Below are 18,685 nucleotides of genomic sequence, written 5' to 3' on the forward strand. Positions count from 1 at the left end.
ATTGGCTGCACTGGCGCATTGCATGCTGGGAACTACTCCGCCTCCATGGGCTGCACTGGTGCATTGCATGCTGGGAATTATTGCCTTGGTGGGCCCCTCCAGAGACATGTGCATCCTGGGCGATGGTACCTCTATGGGGCAGAGTTTCAGCCCCCTATTTATGCAGTGGTTCAGTCCCCATCTCTACCTTTTTATCCCCCCCCAAAAAATGGTTCTGTCCCCATTTGCACAATGGTTCATTCCTCATTAACTCCCATGTACACAAGGAAGCAGCTCTTCCTACGTTTACAATGGTTCAGCTCAGTGGCTTCCCCTTTCCTTAGATGGTTCGGTCCCGACCGCAGGAGGTTCCCTCCTCCCCTATTATCCCGTCTGAGGCGCATCCGCCGCTTATTGGCTGGCTCCCAGGGAGCGCGGGAATGGAGCGGCCGCTCGAGCCACCCTGTTCCCTGAGGGGAGCGCGAGCCTGATTAGCTGCCCAAAGGCGGGAAAAGGATTATCGCCTCTGATTGGACACCCGCTAGAAAGTGAGACGAAAGGAGAGGGGCGATTGGTCCACTCGTGAAAGGCGACTGAAAGAGGCGCTGTGATTGGCTCCTTGGCTCTCTGGGGCAGGCAGGGTTGGTTAGGTTCAGTCAGTGTAGGGGGAAGAGGCCAGCATAGAGCCCTCTGCAAATTTATGAGCCCTGAGGTACCAGGGCCTGCCCCCCATAGAGCCAGGCCATTCTTCCTGCGGTCATGTCAACCCCAGTGCACAGCCAGCACTTGGCTGGCAATAGCCACCACCCCAGGGATATCAACCCCCCACGGCAACGGCAACACCGTTCCCTGGGAGACATCCCCACACAGCCACCCCTGGCAACGTCAACCCCTGCACAGCCATCCCCCGTTGAGAGGATATCAACCTCCAATGGCAATGTCCCTGGGAGACGTCCGCACACACAACCGCACGCACAATGTCAACCCCTCCACCACCACCCTCCAAAGGGATATCAACCTCTGATGGTGACATCAACCCCTCCACAGCCATCCCCCCTGAGAGGATATCAACCTCCCATGGCGATGTCCCTGGGAGAAGTGACGTCGATGCCCCCCCTCCCCCCAAGTTACCTTACAGGAGATGTATACCCTCTCCAAAAGCCTCCCTATGGTGCCATGGGGACATGCCTACAGGAGACATGCCCCCACCAACAACCTCCCTGTGGTGACGCCAACACTTCCACCCACCGCAGCATGATTGTCAACCTGGCCACAGAAGACACCCAAACAGCCTCCTCATGGTGACCTTAACTTCCCCTCCACCTACAAACCACTGTCCTACAGAAGATGCCCCCCAACACCCTCCTGTAGTGACATGAACTCTGCCACAGCTGCCTCATCCCAAGGGGATGTCAAACCCCCACAGCTATCCCACAGAAGACACCCCCTGACACCGACCCAGTGCCAGTGGTGCCAAACCTTCCACAGCCGCGTCACATGGAGGGGATGTTAGCCCCCCCAAGAAACACCCCTCCAAGAGCAGCCCTGTGGTGATGTCAACCCGCCCCCCACAGCTACTCCATAGGAGACTGTCACCCCAACAGTCATCCCATCTTGACATCAACTCACCCACAGCTACTCCCCAGGAGACCCCCGCCCCAACAGTCACCCCATCCTGACATCAGCACCCCAGAGCTACTCCACAGGAGACCCCTGCCCCAACAATCACTCCATCCTGACATCAGCACCCCAGAGCTACTCCACAGGAGACCCCTGCCCCAGCAGTCGCCCCATCCTGACATCAACTGCCCCACAGCTATTCCACGGGAGACCCCCGCCCCAGCAGTCGCCCCATCCTGACATCAACTGCCCCACAGCTATTCCACGGGAGACCCCCGCCACAGCAGTCGCCCCATCCTGACATCAACCCCTCAACAGCTGCCTTGCAAAAGATTCTTCCCTCATAGTGATGCCAGGCCACGCTAGGCTCATGGCGACAGCAACCCCCCTAAACATCCACTCTATGGTGACTTACCCTGTCTGCCGCCCCACAGAAGAACTCTCACCCACCTAGTCACAAGTGGCACCATTCCCCATCCCCACCTGTGCCTCCTCAACAGATGCCCCGCTGTGACATCAAGGCAACCCTGGCCACCACATAGGGACGTCAACTCCCGTGCAGCCAACAGCGCCGCCCTGTAACAACTACCGCCCCCTGCCCCCCCCCCACTCTCCCAACAGTGCCACCCCTTTGCCGCAGAATTGTGTGGGAGGTAGCGTGTTTGGGCCAGAGTGAAAATGGGTCGGCCAGGGGTGCAGGTTGCATGGCCCATATATGATCGTGAGCCTGACACAAGCCATAACCTTGGTGCACAAGATGAGGCGGGTTGGGGGCAGATCCTGAGGCAGAGCCCCAGCCCCCCGCTTTGTCTGAGCTGAGCAGCTATGGAGATGCCTAGGGCCTGGGCTCTGCACCTGGGGTCAGGAATGGCCCTTGTGTTCACTCACTGCTCCCCCCTCAGGCTCACGGACCATGGAGGAGAGCGGCGACCCCTCCGCCACGGCAAGGCCACGCATTCAGTGCTGCCCCTCGGACTCCACCACAGATGACGGCAGTGCCCAGGACGAATGTGCCCCACCTGTCCCCGCCCGCTCCCCGACCTGTGCCCGCTGCCGCAACCATGGCATCCGGGTCCTGCTCAAGGGCCACAAGAAGGGCTGTCAGTACCAGGGCTGCCAGTGTGACAAGTGCATCCTCATTCTGTACGTGCCGGGGCATTCTCCCCACGGAGTCAGTGCCGAGCCCAAGACTAGGGGCACTGTGCTGCAGGGAGCAGGGTGGGGGCTCAGTAAGGGGCACCCTCCCCTGGCAGTCAGGGCTGGCCCAATGCCCCAGCGTGGTTCTGGGGGGGGCTCTCCTCTGGCAGTCAGAGTTGGCCCCAATGCCCCAGCATAGGGCTGGGGGACCGGTGCTGCAGGGAGCGGGGTGGGGGGGCTCTCCCCGGCAGTCAGTCTGCCCCAATGCCCAATTTTAGGAGACACTCGTGGGGGAGGTCTGGGTTTGCACTGCCTTCTCTCTGCTCCCCTACAGGCAGCGCCGGCGTATCATGGCTGCCCAGGTGGCCCTGCGCAGGCAGCAGGAGACGGAGCTGAGGAAGCAGCTGGCCAGGGGTTTGCTGCGGCTCAGGGATGGCTGTGCCACGGCCTCTCTGGGCTTGGCCAATCCCTGCGAAGGGGCCAAGCCAAAGGAGCAAGCAGCCGCAGGTGTGTATCTACTCCCCACCACCTGCAGACGGGCTAATGGCCCCCTGCTCACTTCAGGGCGACATCAGAGCTCACATCCAGCTTCTCTTCACACGCTCTCCTCCTTCCGCAGCCGCAAAGGAAAATGCCGAGCCAGGCTCCACGGCTGGACATACCCATCAGGGGACTGCAGGGCCCACCGACCACCGGAGTCATCAACCTGCCAGAAGGGTGATGAGGGGGAAGAGTATTGCATGTGGCCCCGAGGTGCTGGGCCTGATAGGATTGGAACTGGTGCCCCATAGAGGGGAAGGCCCCATAACCCAACACCCCCAACTCACCCAGTCCTTCTAACCCCAGTATGGATTGGAGTTGGTTAGGGTTACCATTTTTTAAAATAACAAAAAGAGGACACTCCAAGGGGCCCCGCCCCTGCCCCCTCTCCGCCCCCTTCCCCGCCCCGGCCCCACCCCAACTCCGCCCCTTCCCCAAAGTCCCCGCCCCAACTCCGCCGCCTCCCTTGAACGCTCTGCCCCCCTGCTCCTCCCCCTCCCCTGCTTCCCGCAAATCAAATGTTCGCGGGAAGCCTGAAACAGGGAGGCAGCAGGTAAGCTGGGGCGGGGGGGGGGCGAGGAGGCGCAGCCCAGTCTGGCCCCCTGGCCGAGCAGCTCGGGCCCGGCTTGGCTCGGGGCCTGGGGTGCGAGCCCCAGTTCCAGCCGAGCACGCCAGCCCCGGCCCGCCCCGGCCCTGGCGGTTCCAGCTCGGCTCGGGCCCCAGGGCACCGGCCCCAGCCGAGCGGCTCTGGCCCGGCACGGCTCGGGCCCCGGGGCACCGGCCCTGGTTCCAGCCGAGCGCGCTGGCCCTGGCCGTGCGGCTCCGGCCCGCCCCGGCCCCGGCGGCTCCAGCTCGGCTCGGGCCCCGGGGCACAGGCACTGGCCCCAGCCGAGCAGCTCCAGCCCCGGGGCACCGTCCCCAGCCAAACGGCTCCGGCCCCGGGGCACCGGCCGAGCGGCTCCGGCCTCGGCGACTCCAGCTCGGATCGGGCCCCGGGGCACCGGCCCATCCGGCCCCGGCCCCGGCCGAGCGGTGCCGACCGGCGGCCAAGCACCGCCGGCCCCAGCGGCTCCGGCCCCAGCACGGATCCAAGCCCCACGACCCCTCCCTATTTTCCCGGACATGTCCGGCTTTTTGGAATTTCCCCCTGGACGGGGATTTGACGACCAAAAAACCAGACATGTCCAGGAAAATCCGGACGTATGGTAACCCTAGTCAGTTGGTGCCCCATAGAGGGGAAGGCCCCATAACCCAACACCCCCAACTCACCCAGTCCTTCTAACCCCAGTATGGATTGGAGTTGGTGCCCCATAGAGGGGAAGGCCCCACAACCCATTCCATCACCCCCCAGGCCCATCCAGTCCCACTAACCTTGGTCTGGATTGGAACCAGCACCCCCTAGAGGCAAAAGGCCCCTTAATCCATTCCACATGCCCCCAGAACCATCTAGTCCTGCTAACCAAGGTGCCCCTGGAAGGGAAAGGGCCCATATCCCATTTCTCAATTCCCCTTGACGCTGCCAGTCCCCTGATGTGGGGAATTCCCTTACAGAGGGGTTTGAGCTCCTCCGTGTGATCAGGCTGCTGCATCCCAGGGTTTGCTGTTTCCAAGCAGCTGCCTGTTTCCTGAGTCGTATGCACGTGTCCTCTGCATTGCTTTCTAGGAAAGCCCTTGGCTGCCTCTTCCCCACCAGCCTGAGGTGACTCAGCTGCCCTGGCCCCTTGGAGAATGCCAGCCACCCTACGCACCTTGGTTCCTGCCAGCTCTTCCCCTGCCACCACCCGTCCTCTGCCAGGCGTTGCCCCAGGAGCCTCCCCTTTGCTTCTCAGCTCACCCAGGTGAGTAGCCCCATCTCCAGGATGACACGAATACAAGCCCCGGGGCCTAAGTGCCCTCTGGTGTTTCCTTGTCTCTTTACGATGCAGGATGAAAGGTTACAGACAGGGCGGGGAGGATTGGTCTGGACTCAGGGGCTCACTGGTCTGATCTGGGGGTCAGGGATATGGAGGTGCTGAGATTCTGAGGTGGCAGGGATAGTGGGAGGATACCAGGCCGTGGGTCTGACCAGTCACAGCAAGAAAAGGGAGTGATACCTGGCTAGCCGAGGCCACTGGCCTGCTCTGGGGCGAGGGATACTGAGCTAGATGACTCTGTGGGTTCTGTCAGTGCGACAGTTCCTCTGTAAAGCTGGGCACAGCCAGGCTGCGGCTGTGCAACTCTCCTTAGCCGGGAGGAGAATGCATCACCTTGTCAACAGTGCCCGTAGCCCCAGCTGCCTCCACTGCTAGCTGCTCAGCTCTGACTGACATCAGCTCGTATTTGTCTGGCAGGTTGTGATGGCGGCAAGGTGACACATGCCCCAGAGGGTCTCGTGGCAGTCCCAGGACGGCTGCTCCAGCAGGCACCAAGCCCCCCCTGGCTCCCACCAGCAGCCTCTGCATCCACTGAACTGCTTGGGTGTGTATTTCTGCAGGGCCAGCAGCCCTGCCTGGAGCACGTTCACAGCGTGTAAAAGAAGCAACTTGAAATCACATGGGAAACGACTTCTGAATTGGAGTATTTCAATATCTGCGGGCTGGAGGCAGCCTAAGATACTCCAGAGCCATCCCCTTTCCTGCCTGGTCCCACTAAACACCAGCCTAGACCAGTTCTACTCTGTAAGCAGCAAACCCAACACCTGCCCCCGGAACAGAGCTGTGTGGTGAGAGAGCAGCCATGTTTACACATACCAATAGCCACACGTCTGGTTAATCACACATGGGGAGGGCTTGGGGGCTAGCCAGAGGCTAAGGCAATCCACCTATTGGTCCCCGTGGTGAAGACAGGGGGCCTCCATCAACTTTCAACCCTCAGTGCAGGTGTAGCAGTGCCACCAGCCTGATCTAGTTTCAGGCTAGCTGCTGCCTCAGTTCCCCCTCATGCAGGTTGGATCTCCCAATTATCCAGCCTGCTTTGGCTGCTGCAGCTTCTTCATTCTGCAGCTAAGACATAAAAGAAACAAGTCCACCCCTTCCGGGGGTTCAAAATAAGGGCTTGTCTACACTGGCAAGTTTTGTTGATGAAACTAATATCAACATGAAAAAATCGACAAAAGCAAAGTCGCCAAAGCGAGTCTACATTCCCCCCCCCCCCCCGTCGACAGATCATGTCCACATTCGGGGCACCATTATCGACAGTGTGAGCAATGCACTGTGGGTATGTATCCCACAGTGCCTGGTGACACCATCTGTCGCTAGGTGTTGTGGGAAGGCAGAAACGGAGCACGGCACATCCTGGGACGTGCAAAATGTCCCGTCATGCACCGCTTTGTGTCCCAGCCCTCCAATGGCTTCTGGCTTCCTTTTGCGCCATTTTTCCAATTGTCAGTCTTTATAGTGCGCGCCAGCATCTGCAGTGAGAGAGGATGGATCCCGCACTTCTCTCCTATGTGCTGTTAACTGTCGTGAAGACATCGCGCATGGCAGTAGAGTTACTCGCAAAGTTACTGACAGAGGATGAATCGCAGGCACCCGAGTGCGATATGGACAGCAGCAACTTATCAGTGCTTTTGGCATTCACAGAGCAGCTGCATATGGTAGACTGTCGCTTTTGGGCTAGGGAAACAAGCACTGATTGGTGGGATCGCATTGTCATGCAGGTGTGGGATGAAGACCAGTGGGTACAGAACTTTCGGATGCATAAAGCAACCTTCGTGGAGCTGTGTGCTGAGCTGACCCCCGACCTGCGGCGCAAGGACACCAGATTGAGAGCTGCCCTTTTGTCAGAGAAGTGTTTTGCGATCGCTGTGTGGAAGGTAGCAAATCCAGACTGCTACCGGTCAGTCGCAAATCAATTTGGAGAGGGGAAGTCCACTGTTGGGGCTGTATTACTCCAAGTGTGCAGGGCAATAAATCGCATCCGGCTGCGGAGGACCGTGACTCTGGGAAATGTGCATGAAATAGTGGATGGCTTTGCAGAGATGGGTTTCCCTAACTGTGGCGGGGCGATTGATGGCACACACATTCCAATTTTAGCGCCAGACCACCTTGCCTCTGAGTACAGCAATAGGAAGGGATACTTCTCCATTGTGTTGCAGGCGCTTGTGGATCAACGGGGGTGTTTCACGGACATCAGTGCAGGCTGGTCTGGAAAGGTGCATGACGCACGCATCTTCAGGAACAGTGGCCTGTACAGAAAGCTGCCGGCGGGGAATTTCTTTCCAGACCTCAAGATCACAGTGCGGGATGTGGAAATGCCCATAGTAATCCTGAGAGACCCGGCTTACCCCTTACAGCCCTGTCTCAGGACAGCAGCAAGGAGCATTTTAACAGGCTGAGCAGGCACCGCATGGTAGTCGAATGTGCCTTTGGCCACTTGAAAGCTCGCTGGAGGTGTCTCAATGGCAGGCTAGACCTTACCGAGGATAATATTCCCGGTCATAGCCGCGTGCTGCACTTTGCCTAATCTGTGTGAATCTAAGGGTGAAATGTTTGCTCAGGTGTGGACAGGGCCGGCTCCAGGGTTTTTGCCACCCCAAGCGGTGCAACAAACAAACAAACAAACAAAAGCCGCGATCGCAATCGCGATCTGTGGTGGCAATTCGGCGGGAGGTCCTTCGCTCCGAGCCGGAGTGAGGGACCATCCGCCGAATTGCCACCGAATAGCTGGACGTGCCGCCCCTCTCCGGAGTGGCCGCCCCAAGCACCTGCTTGGCAAGCTGGTGCCTGGAGCCGGCCCTGGGTGTGGAGCACTGAGGCAGAGCGCTTGGCTGCACAGTTTGAACAGCCAGATGCTAGGGCTGTCAGAGGAGCCCAGAGGGCTGCTATTAACATCAGAGAGACTTTGAGGAACCGCTTGGACAATGAGGGGCACTAACACATGTCTGCTTTGGAGTTGCTTCTCTGGTGCATCCATGTACAATTTTGGGGCCCAAGATCTATGCAACAAAATGATTTAGAAGCCTGTTCCCGAGAGTGAATTGATTGCTATACGCCTTTGTAGAACACAGAATAAAAACGCTGTACCATTAAATACCTTGGCCTTTATTTATTGTTAAGAAGGGTAAAACCTCACAACTGTGTGTAGCTCCAGCTATCATTGTGCAAGCTGTGAGAGGGGTGTGGAGTGATGGGGAAACTCAGGAGTGCTGTGAAGTACAAAGGAATGTGTGGGCACAGAGGGGGGTGGGGTTGGCAAAGAATTGTGCATTTGCATGTGCTGCAGTGGAGGTCGACCACGGACCTGCTCAGTCTGCAGCTGCATCAAAGACTTGAGAATCTCTGTCTGATCCTCCATCACTTTTATCATCCGCTCTGTTGCTTGCCTAGCAAATACTGCATTCTTTATTCTGTCCCTGGTCTGTCTCTCATCGCGCTGCAGCACTTCCCTGAACATGTCGTCTTTGCTGCGTCTCGGCTTCTTCCTTATCTGCTGAAGCCAGTCGGCAGGGGTGCGTGGTGTGTTCCTCAAGGTCTCGGCTGCTGTGGGACAATTCACAGAAGAGGGACTGTAACATTCCAGCAAACGATTGAAACATTTCAGTAACAAGGGCCTTTTGCAACTAGTAGCTATCACTTTCTCACGGAGTCTAGGCAGGCACACAGCTCCGCAAGCACCCCAATCATGGTGAGTGTCGGGAGTGGGGGGAAGGCGGTTGTGCGTACAGACAAAACGGTCACGGCTTGCAGGACAGCTTTGCAGGGAACTCATTCTAAAATGATCCCACACTTTTTCACAGGCGGCCAACTGCTGGCTGACATCTCGCTGCTGCAGGTTGACCAGAGAAACCAGGGCACAGCTGCTGAATGCTTGCGGCTTTCACCCCGGTCTATATGCAGCTCAGCTATGTGCCGCTTTGGTCCCAGCCCCAGTGATTGCTAAATGGCAGGGGACAGTTTCCTACAATGGGGGAAACTAACAAGGCTGCAATCCCTTGGAATCTGCGGCAGAGGATTAACAAGTACCTCTTGGAAACTTTCCAGAACCTCTCTCTGGAAGATTCCCTGCAGCTCTCGATGTCCATCAACACCCTGCTTAGCCATGCAGATTAGCTACACAGGGCAATGTCCAGCTCACAGAGAACACTACGTGCCTCCCACTTTTTGATTCCCTACACAAGCCACAGCAACTTACCCGGCGTCTCATCTGCTTCCTGCTCCCCGTACAGCACTTCTGGAGAAAAGTTCCTGGCTGCCTGCCCCACTGGGCGACCTTGATGGGAGATCCACGTACTCTTCTAGCTCGATTTCTTCATCCAGAATTTCAGCCTCCGGGTTACCCCCTCTTTCTGCTGCCTCCGAAGTATCCATGGGACAATCGGCGATGGAGGTGGGGTCACCACGGAGGATAGCATTCAGCTCCTTAGAGAAGTGGCAGGTCTTAGGTGCACCACCGGAGCGATGATTTGCCTCCCACGCTTTATGGTACGCCTGCCTCAGCTCCTTTATCTTCACTCTGCACTGCTGTGTGTCCCAATCATAGCCCTTTTCACACAAGCCTCGAGAAATTTGCCCATATGTGTCCCGATTCCTACGGGTCACTCGCAGCTGCGACTGAACAGACTCCTCTCCCCATATACTGATCAGATCCAACAGCTCAGCGGTGGTCCAAGCAGGCGCGCGTTTGGTGTGGTAGCCAGCCATGCTCACCTGGGAAGCCGGCAAGCAGGAAATGAGATTGAAAATTCCCGGGGCTTGCAAGGGGGAGGAGCAGGTTGGCAGCAGGGCAGTGGAGTTCAAACTGCTGACCAGAGCGGCAGCATGGGAATTGTGGGACACTTTCCGGAGGCCAATAAAATCGAAAAAAAAAGGCATAGTGTCTACACTTGCTGTTTGTCGACAATAAAGGGAGGGGAAAAGACAAAAGTCTCTTGCAGGGGTGAAAGTTTTTTGTCACCAAAAATGGGCGGGGTTTTTTGACAAAAGTCCCATTGCAGTGTATACGCTATCGCTGTTTTGTCGCCAAAAGGCAGTTTTTGGCGACAAAACTTGCCAGTGTAGACAAGCCCTAAAAGTCTTCCCCGCCCAGTCTCAAGCTGGGCACAGCACTCCTTCCTGAGGGTCTGTCCTCTCTCCCCTGGCCTCCCACCCCAAGGCTCTCCAGAGCAGTGGTTTTCAAACTGTGGGTCGCGACCCAGTACTGGGTTGCAGAATGTAAGGCACCGGGTCGCGGCGGCTCTGGTCAGCACTGCCGACTGGGCCATTAAAAGTCCCATCAGCGGTGCTGCCCGACTAAGGCAGGCTAGTCCCTACTTGTTCTGACACCTTGCTGCACCCCGGAAGCGGCCAGCAGCAGGTACGGCTCCTAGGCGGGGGGGGGGGCCACAAGGCTCTGCACGCTGCCCTCACCCCGAACACCGGCTCCGCACTCCCACTGACCAAGAGCAGCTCCGTTGGGTCATGGGCATCAACAATTTTCTTCAGCTGGGTCACCAGAAAAAAAGTTTGAAAACTGCTCTAGAGCCTCCCTTCTCTTTCTCCATAGGCTTCTGTCAGAGGCCTGATCTAGCCACATGACCTGCCTGTCATCATGTGACTTTGCTAATTTTCTCCACCTGGGGAGGTGAGCTAAGGGTGTCACACATGCCTGGAACCATCTCCTCTTAAAGGGCCAGAGGTTAATGTGGCTCTAGCTGGAAAGATTTCCATAGAGTGCTGTTACCCCTTCTTTCAGCACTGGTGTCTCATTGCCAACATCAGCATTACCCCTCGGCTTTGCAGGTCACCTTCCTCGTGGAGGAGAAATCAGTGACATGGAGTCTGGGTATTCTCTATGGGTAACATCTTTTATTTGCACTGCATGCACCCAGTCCTGGAACAGAGCTTGTCACTGACATCTGCACAGACGAAACTAACCCCACAGTATTTCTCCAAAGGCTGAAAACTTGCTCGCACATTAAGAAAAAAATAACCTGTAAGACTCTGTGTATATGCTTCCCAGCCAGAGCCATCTGGTGTCTCCCACCATGACAGTTTATTTGTAAATGTCATGGGAAAGCCAGGGACCCGGCATGGGAGACGGGCCATAAACAGACACTGAAATGACTCTCCCCAGCCAGCGGCTTTTGGTTCAGCAGACTTAGAGTGAGAGACAAGCTGCCAAGCACAGCGTTTTCTGATGCACTGTCTCTTGCCTGTTCCAGCCGCCTGGCGCTGAGTCCCTTGGATGGGAACATGGATTTGAGCAGCCACCTGGAGTCGACACTGCCAGGAGCCCAGGTGCGTAGCTCTGAGATCTGTCCTCCTCAGAGGGCTGAGATATGGCAGCCGAGAGACCCCCTTTTGTGTCCCCCGTGATGCTGACACATGCTCCCTCAGGGGACGGTTGTAAAGCTCAGGCATCCATCCCGGACTCGGCTGGCTCTCTTCTTCCTTTCCAGTATGTGTCCACGGCTTCCCAGGGCCTCAGCCGGCCCCCGAGGAGCGTGAGTCCACTGCACAGGAACGTGTTGTGGTGCTCCAGCCCCAGCACAGTGATCGGAACAGAGAGAGAGACGACTGGGCATCTTTCATTCAGCGCCGACCTGGGGCTGGACTCGAACTGCAGCCTCCTGTAGGGGAAAGGCCCCATGGCTCATTTCCCAAGAACCAGCCAGGGCCCCGTATCCCAGCCAGCCAGCTCCACCCTCAGCAGCTGTGTAATGGGGGGATACTATTGGGCTGGGGTGCCTATGTCCTGATCTCAGCTGGATCCGCGTGCCTGTCCCTCCCCTGATGTGGGAATCGTCTCTTCGCTCTCTTTCAGCTTCCTTTCTCCTCGGCTCACCTCCCGCTCAGGTGCACCAGGGGGCTTGTCTTCTCCCCCGTCTCCGAAGAGCAGCTGCAGAAGGAGGCTGCCGAGGCCTTGATGGTGCTGAGAAATTCCCCCCATCTGGCCCCCTCTGCTGCCATGCCAGACTTCCTGCCCCTCGCTGGCGCTGCACCCCCCTTGCTGGCCTTTCCTGCTTTCACCCCTCCCCCTGGAGACCCCGGTAACATGGGGGCATCTGATCCCACCCAGCAGCAGGCCCTGAAGGCCCCTGGTGACAAGGCTGGTGCTGGTGGGCAGCAGGGCTCGGGACGTGTGCTCCCCCCTTTGCTGCGCTGCAGCACTCTTCCTCAGTCATGCAAGAACTTGCGCCTGGTCTCGACGGTGCCACCCTGGGGGCCCCAGGCAGCCACAACCCTGATGGTTTCCAACATCCAGGTCTTCAAACCTAGTTCCAGCCCCCGGGGGATTCCCCATCCCGCCCCTTCTGACTCCCTGGGCTCCACTCCACAGACCCTCTGCCTGACACAGGCTGCGGATCCCGGTGGGATTCCAGAGACAGCTGCGTCCGCCCCGGATCCAGCTCGCGCTGCCTCTGCTCTCAGCAGCCCTCGGTCCCTGCCCTTGTGCGCCCCTCCCGCAGAAATGCCCATCTCCCCGCTGCCCACACAAAGCCCCCCTGTCATGGTGGAAGTGCACACGCTCCCCAGGCTGTCCTTACTGACTCCCAGCCCATACCTCATTCCCCACCAGTCCCTCCCAGACACTGTGCTTGCCCCACGGTTCAAGTCACAGCAAGGCCCTGCAAGCCAGGGGAGCGGCAGTGGCAGCAAGGGGCAGGTGGCAGAGGAGAGGAGCAGAAGCAGGGCACCTGGGACCTGGAGCCTGGCAGGTACAGTGCAAGCCGCTCGGCTGGTCCCATCACTGAGGGCACGTGTCCGATTACTGACCCTTCCCACCAGGGGTCCGGCCTGCTCAGGCACAGAGACCCAGCACACTCAGCTCCCACTCACAGACCACTGAACGGCTGTACGATCAGAACAGCGTTCACTCCTGAGCCCACCAGGACAGCACTGAAACTGGTGCCCCCAGAGGGAAAAAGCTCCATGTCCCATTGCCCACCCCCTGAGCTAGCCAGTCCCCCTGGTAGGGTGAGCAGGTGTCCGGAACACCCGGTCAAAAAGGGAACCTGGCGGCTCCAGTCAGCACCGCCGACCGGGCTGCTAAAAATCCGGTCGGTGGTGCTGTGGAGCTAAGGCAGGCTAGTCCCTACCAGTCCTGACTCCGCGCTGCACCCTGGAAGTGGCCAGCAGGTCTGGCTCCTAGGCAGGGGGCCCATGGGACTCTGTGCACTGCCCCCACCCTGAGCACCGGCTCCGCACTCCCACTGGCCAGGAACCGCGGCCAATGGGAACCGTGGGGGCGGTGCCTGCGGGTGAGACCAGTGCATTGAGCCACCTGCCATGTCTCTGCCCAGGAGCCGGACCTGCTGGCCGCTTCTGGGGCGCAGTGCAGAATCAGGACAGGCAGGAAGCCTGCCTTACCCCCATGTGCCGCTGACCAGGAGCCGCTGGAGGTAAGCCCGTGCCCCAACCCTGAGCCCCAACCCCCTGCCCCAGCCCTGAGCCCCCCTCAAACTCAGAGCCCCCTCCTGCACCTCAAACCCCTCATCCCTGGCCCCACACCAGAGCCTGCATCCCCAGATAGAGCCCTCATCCCCCTGCCCCAGCCCAGAGCCCCCTCCTACACCCTGAACCCCTCTGTCCTACCCCCCAGCCTGGAGCCCCCTCCTGCACTCCAAATCCCTCATCCCCGGTCCCACCCCAGAGTCTGTACCCCCAGATGGAGCCCTCACCCCCTCCCGCACCCCAACCCCTTCCCCAGCCAGTGAAAGTGAGTGAGGGTGGGGGAGAGCAAGCCACCGAGGGAGGGGGAATGTAGTGAGTGGGGGGCAGGGCCTCAAGGAAGCGGTGGGACAGGGGGAGTGGCCTAGGGAAGGTGCGGGACAAGGGGAGTGGCCTTGGGAAGAGGCAGGGCTAGGTTATTTGGTTTTGTGCAATTAGAAAGTTGGCAACCCTAGACCAGAGTCTGGATTAGAGCCAGCACCCCCTGGAAGGGACAAGCTGCATATCCCGCTTCCTGCCCCCCTGGAACCAGCCAGCCTTCTCCCCTGGGTCTGGTTGGAACAGGTGCCTGTATCCCATTTCCATGAGCCACTCAGGGTATGTCCACACTGCCTCGTAAACCTGGTGTGACACATATACACCCCCGGGGTGCAACCTGGAACTGGGGGATTGCTGAGCCCTCTGTTTTACCAGTCTGGGTTCCCTCTCCCACTGACCTCATGACAAGCAGCAAAGCCCTCCAAGCTGACCCTCACACAAACATCCACAGGCGGGGCCACACCCAGCCGTGATCATCAACGCTCTGGCCAGCCACTGCATGAACCAACACTAGAGAGGCTCCAGCCAAAATACCCTCAGCTCCCCAGCCTAGATCCCGGAGCTGTACCATCCTGCCCTGCCCAGTGTGAATTTATTACCCAGTCCGCCACTTCTACAAAGGAAAGTGGACGTGCACCAAGTCTTGTTCCTGAGCTGAGATTTCTCCCCAAGCACTTCACTCGAACCACACTGTTTTAAGTGAAATATAAAACAGAATTATCAACTTCAGATTTTAAGTGATTATAAGTGATAGCAAACAGATCAAAGTCGATTACCTAGCAAATAAACATCAACGCAATGTAAGCCTAATATACCAGATAGGATTTGAATTAAGCAGCATCTCACCCTGTCAAATAGTACAAAAGTCCACCAAGGTTTCCTACATAAGCAGGCTTCCTTCTTTCCTGCCTGGGGCCAGCACTTCGCCCAGTTCAGTCTTTGTTCCTCGGGTAGGGTGACCAGGTGTCTGGTTTTCGACTGGAACACCCGGTTGAAAAGGGACCCTGGCGGCTACAGGCAGCACTGCCGACCAGGCCGTTAAATTAAAAGTCCAGTCGGTGGTACTGTGGTGCTAAGGCAGGCTAGTCCCTACCTGTCCTGGCTGGCACCGCACTGCGCCCTGGAATCAGCCACCAGGTCTGGCTCCTAGGCGGGGGGGCCACAGGGCTTCACACGCTGCCCCTGCCCCGAGCACTGGCTCCGTACTCCCATTGGCCAGTTCCCAGCCTATGGGAGCTCAGGGGAGCAGTGCCTGCAGGCGAGAGTGGCGCATGGAGCCTCCTGGCCCCCCTGCCTAGGACCCGGACCTGCTGGCTGATTCCGGGGCGCACTCAGCGCGGTGCCAGGACAGGCAGGCAGCCTGCCTTAGCCCCCCCCACAGCGCCTTTGACTGGGAGCCGCCCAAGGTAAGACCACGCCCCAACCCCAAGCCTCAACCCCCTGCCCCAGGCCTGAGCCCCCCCCAACCCAGAGCACCTTCCTGCACCCCAAATCCCTCATCCCTGGCCCTACCCCATAGCCTGCACCCCCAGCCAGAGCCCTCACCCCCTCCTGAACCCCAACCCCCTGCCTCAGCCCAGTGAAAGTGAGTGAGGGTGGGGGAGAGCAAGCCACCGAGGGAGGGGGAATGTAGTGAGCAGGGGGAGGGGCCTTGGGGAAGGGGCAGGGCTAGGGTGTTCGGTTTTGTGCGACTAAAAAGTTGGCAACCCTATCCTCAGGTGTTTCCAGGCATTCTTTTGTGTGGGGAGTGAGCCCCATTGGTGATGTCACATCCCTCTTTTATAGCTTCTTCCATATGGCTGGAACCCCTTTGTTCCAAGCCAAGTCCCAGCCCAGTTTGTGGAAAAATACAGGTACCAAAATGGAGTTCAGTATCATGTGATCTAGTCACATGGCCTTGCATACTTTGCTGAGTCATGGCAGCCATTATCCATGGGCTGACTGAAGCCCCCCCAGGTGAGGATAAGCCTTTTCCATGGCCCTTGTCTTTGTTGATAGGCCATTCATGGTGTGCTGGCTAGCCTGAATGCAAACGAACGTTTGGGTGTTACCCAGGTGCAAGCACCTACAAAGTCACTATTCATAACCCCAGATACAAAAATGATACATTTAAACAAAGTGGATAATCATATTCAGCAAACCATCACTTTTCCATAGACACCTCACAGGACATATTTTGTCCAAGATGCAGCATAATTATGTCATAATCATATAATCATACCACTGTGATGAATAGGGGGTGCGGAGTGTCACCCCTGGGTCAGTGGGACCCCGGCTAGTGGACTCGGTGGTTCGAAGTCGTGCTCTAGCCACCACCCTGCACTGTAAACCGGAGTCTGTGGGACCCCCGGCTAGTGGAATTGGTGTTTCCAAGCCATGTTCTAGCCACCACCCTGCACTGTAAACCGGAGTTTACGACTGCTGGACCTGGGTTTCCTCACAGCCATGCTAATGCGTCCATACTACACTACACAGGCCTTCTGACGCGGGTCTGCAGTTTGAGCTGCCCATATTGCAAAATGACCTGAGTCCCAGTGGGACTCTGATACACCCCCCGCAGCAGGGTCCTAGGACCTGCGTCCTGAGTGCTCACTGACCCAGGTCAGACTGATGTGTGTGGACGGAAGGGGGGCTTGGGCTCAAACCTGAATCAGAGCCCGAGCTTAGTGCGCAGTGTAGACATACCCTCAGTCCTCCGGTACAGAACAGACCTGCCCACGTGACGTGCCAGGTAGTGAGTGGCCATATTCATGCCCCAAGTCAGGGGGACGCTCTGTGGCTTGCTCAGTATCAGCTTGCCTCCTGTGCTGGGAGGTGCAGCCACTGAAATCCCAACAGCCATAGGCCATACCTCGTCCCTGGGCAGCACCAGAGGAGAGTCACGGGCCTGTCTTGGGGGAGAGCTTGGCCTGCTTGGCCAGCCTGGGATCTGAACAGTGGAAGGGGGAGGGAGTGCAGGGACCGCGTCCTGGAACATAACGCTGATTCATGTGTTTTGTTTAGATCCCGCCACAGCAAGGACTGGCTTCCTCGTCCCCAAGCAAACATGCAGCTTCTCCATCCAGGGGGCCTTGCCCAGCCTCACCTGCTCCTCCAGCCCAGCGCCTCTCCAGCCGCCACACTGAACATCGGCCAGCTGAGCTCCAGCTGGTTCCCCGGCTCCCTGGGGACCGGAGATGGAGCAGGCCCTGCCTTTCGGAGAACGGCACTGGGAGGAGGGCCATGGGGACCAAGATGGATAATCATGGGGAGCGGGAGGGAATTTCACCCTACCTCCCCACTGGGGCTTGTTTTTAAGGGGCTTGGGGAAAGGGCCACTTGTTGGTTTTTAAACTGCCTGTCCTGCTTTCCTTGTAGAAATGGAAAAAGCCAGGCCAGATCCATGCTGGAACATACGGACTGCAGTGTGGGGTGTGCGGGGACTCTCCATGTGCATCTTCACTAGGAAGAGAGGTGCGCCCTTAACTCAAGTCAGCTAGCGCAAGGTAAAACCCCAGTGAAGACAAGGCACTGCCGCTTGGAGTTTTCACACTGTAGTGGGTTGAGGTAAGAAGATGCGGGAGCCTAGGGTCTGTCTTGTCTTGCCTAGGATTTCACCTCGTGTTCATGACCGTGTGCTAGCTAACGTGAGTCAAGAACAAACCTTGGTCCTAGTGAAGACACGGCACACAGCTGGGTTTGTCATGGGAATGTTAAAGCAGTGTGTTTTTAATGGCCTTAGGGCCATGGGTTTTTAACAATATCGTATTGAGTAGTTTGAGTTCCTCCTGAAATGAACAGGGATTGAAATGAATTCCTGCTGGTTTTAAAGAACGGCGTGTTTATTTAAAAGCCACTTTCGAGCTGCATTGAAGGATTTATCCCCCTTCTGGTATGTCCAAGTTGCCAGGGAATTTATGGGGTTTATTCTTTTGGGAATGAGCGGACGTGAGTATCACACCATGAGTGGGTCCCGCTATTTGTTGCCAATAAAACATTGTGAACCAGTCTGAAACTTCACCAGTTGTGAGCGTTATTATCCACAGATGGAGGGATTAGGCCAGCTTTTTAAACACATATGGCGCTTTTGAAAATCCCATTAAGCTCCTACCAGTATCTTTAGTCACTGAAATACCTGTAAATATCTGGCCTTAGGTGGCTGCCTCTGGCCTTCCTTCCCCCGCCAGTACAGGGCAGGGTTGGATATTTCGGCATCACTGGGGCGGGTGCAGGGTTTGGGTTCGGGTTCCTCTCTGGGTGTTCTGTCTGACCGAAGCCCAGCCACGGCTGCCTGGCCGTGACATCAGCAGCTAAGCCGGATTTGATCGCTAACTGCCGAGGGACAGCTGGACAGTGGGAGGTGTACCCCCGCCACCGACCCCGCTGCCCCAGCGTGGCGCTGGGAGGCATCATGCTGCCGGCAGTGGGGGATACTGGGTGCCAGCCTTAATCCCAGGTGCTTCCTTTCGGAGGGCTCCTGTACCTATGAAGGGTCATTTACGCTTAGGAAGCAAGGAGTGCTGCCCGTGGGGTGACTTGGCCTCTCCATGCCCCACGGTGATTTGGGGGGCAGTGGGAGGCATTGTGACTGCAGACATTGTGCATTTGCAGCCTGCTTTATATGAAGAGGGAACAGCCCAGGGGGACATTAGGATGGGGGGCTGTGAGGGTTGTGAGGGGAGATGTGCAGGGGGAGTTACACTGGGGGGGCAGTCAGGGGAGGATGGGAAGAACGTCTCTGTGCTGGGGGGAGCAGGGTATGT

At 57.8% G+C, this 18,685-nt stretch overlaps 1 protein-coding gene across 1 annotated transcript in view; it reads right to left on the minus strand.

Moving 5' to 3' along the window:
- Nucleotides 1–6,164: 6,164 nt before the first annotated feature.
- The window catches only part of LOC112111020 (protein capicua homolog), a 46,786-nt gene continuing 34,265 nt past the window's right edge, over nucleotides 6,165–18,685 (minus strand). Inside the window, exons 3-4 of the mRNA XM_029913592.1 lie at nucleotides 8,497–8,735; nucleotides 6,165–6,257 (exon numbers count right to left, since the gene is read on the minus strand). Coding sequence (XP_029769452.1) covers nucleotides 6,165–6,257; nucleotides 8,497–8,735 — 332 coding nt within the window. The remainder of the gene's footprint in view (nucleotides 6,258–8,496; nucleotides 8,736–18,685) is intronic.

This window comes from Terrapene carolina, unplaced genomic scaffold (genome assembly GCF_002925995.2).
Source record: "Terrapene carolina triunguis isolate 2854851 unplaced genomic scaffold, T_m_triunguis-2.0 Scaffold718, whole genome shotgun sequence".
Classification (NCBI taxonomy): domain Eukaryota; kingdom Metazoa; phylum Chordata; order Testudines; family Emydidae; genus Terrapene; species Terrapene triunguis.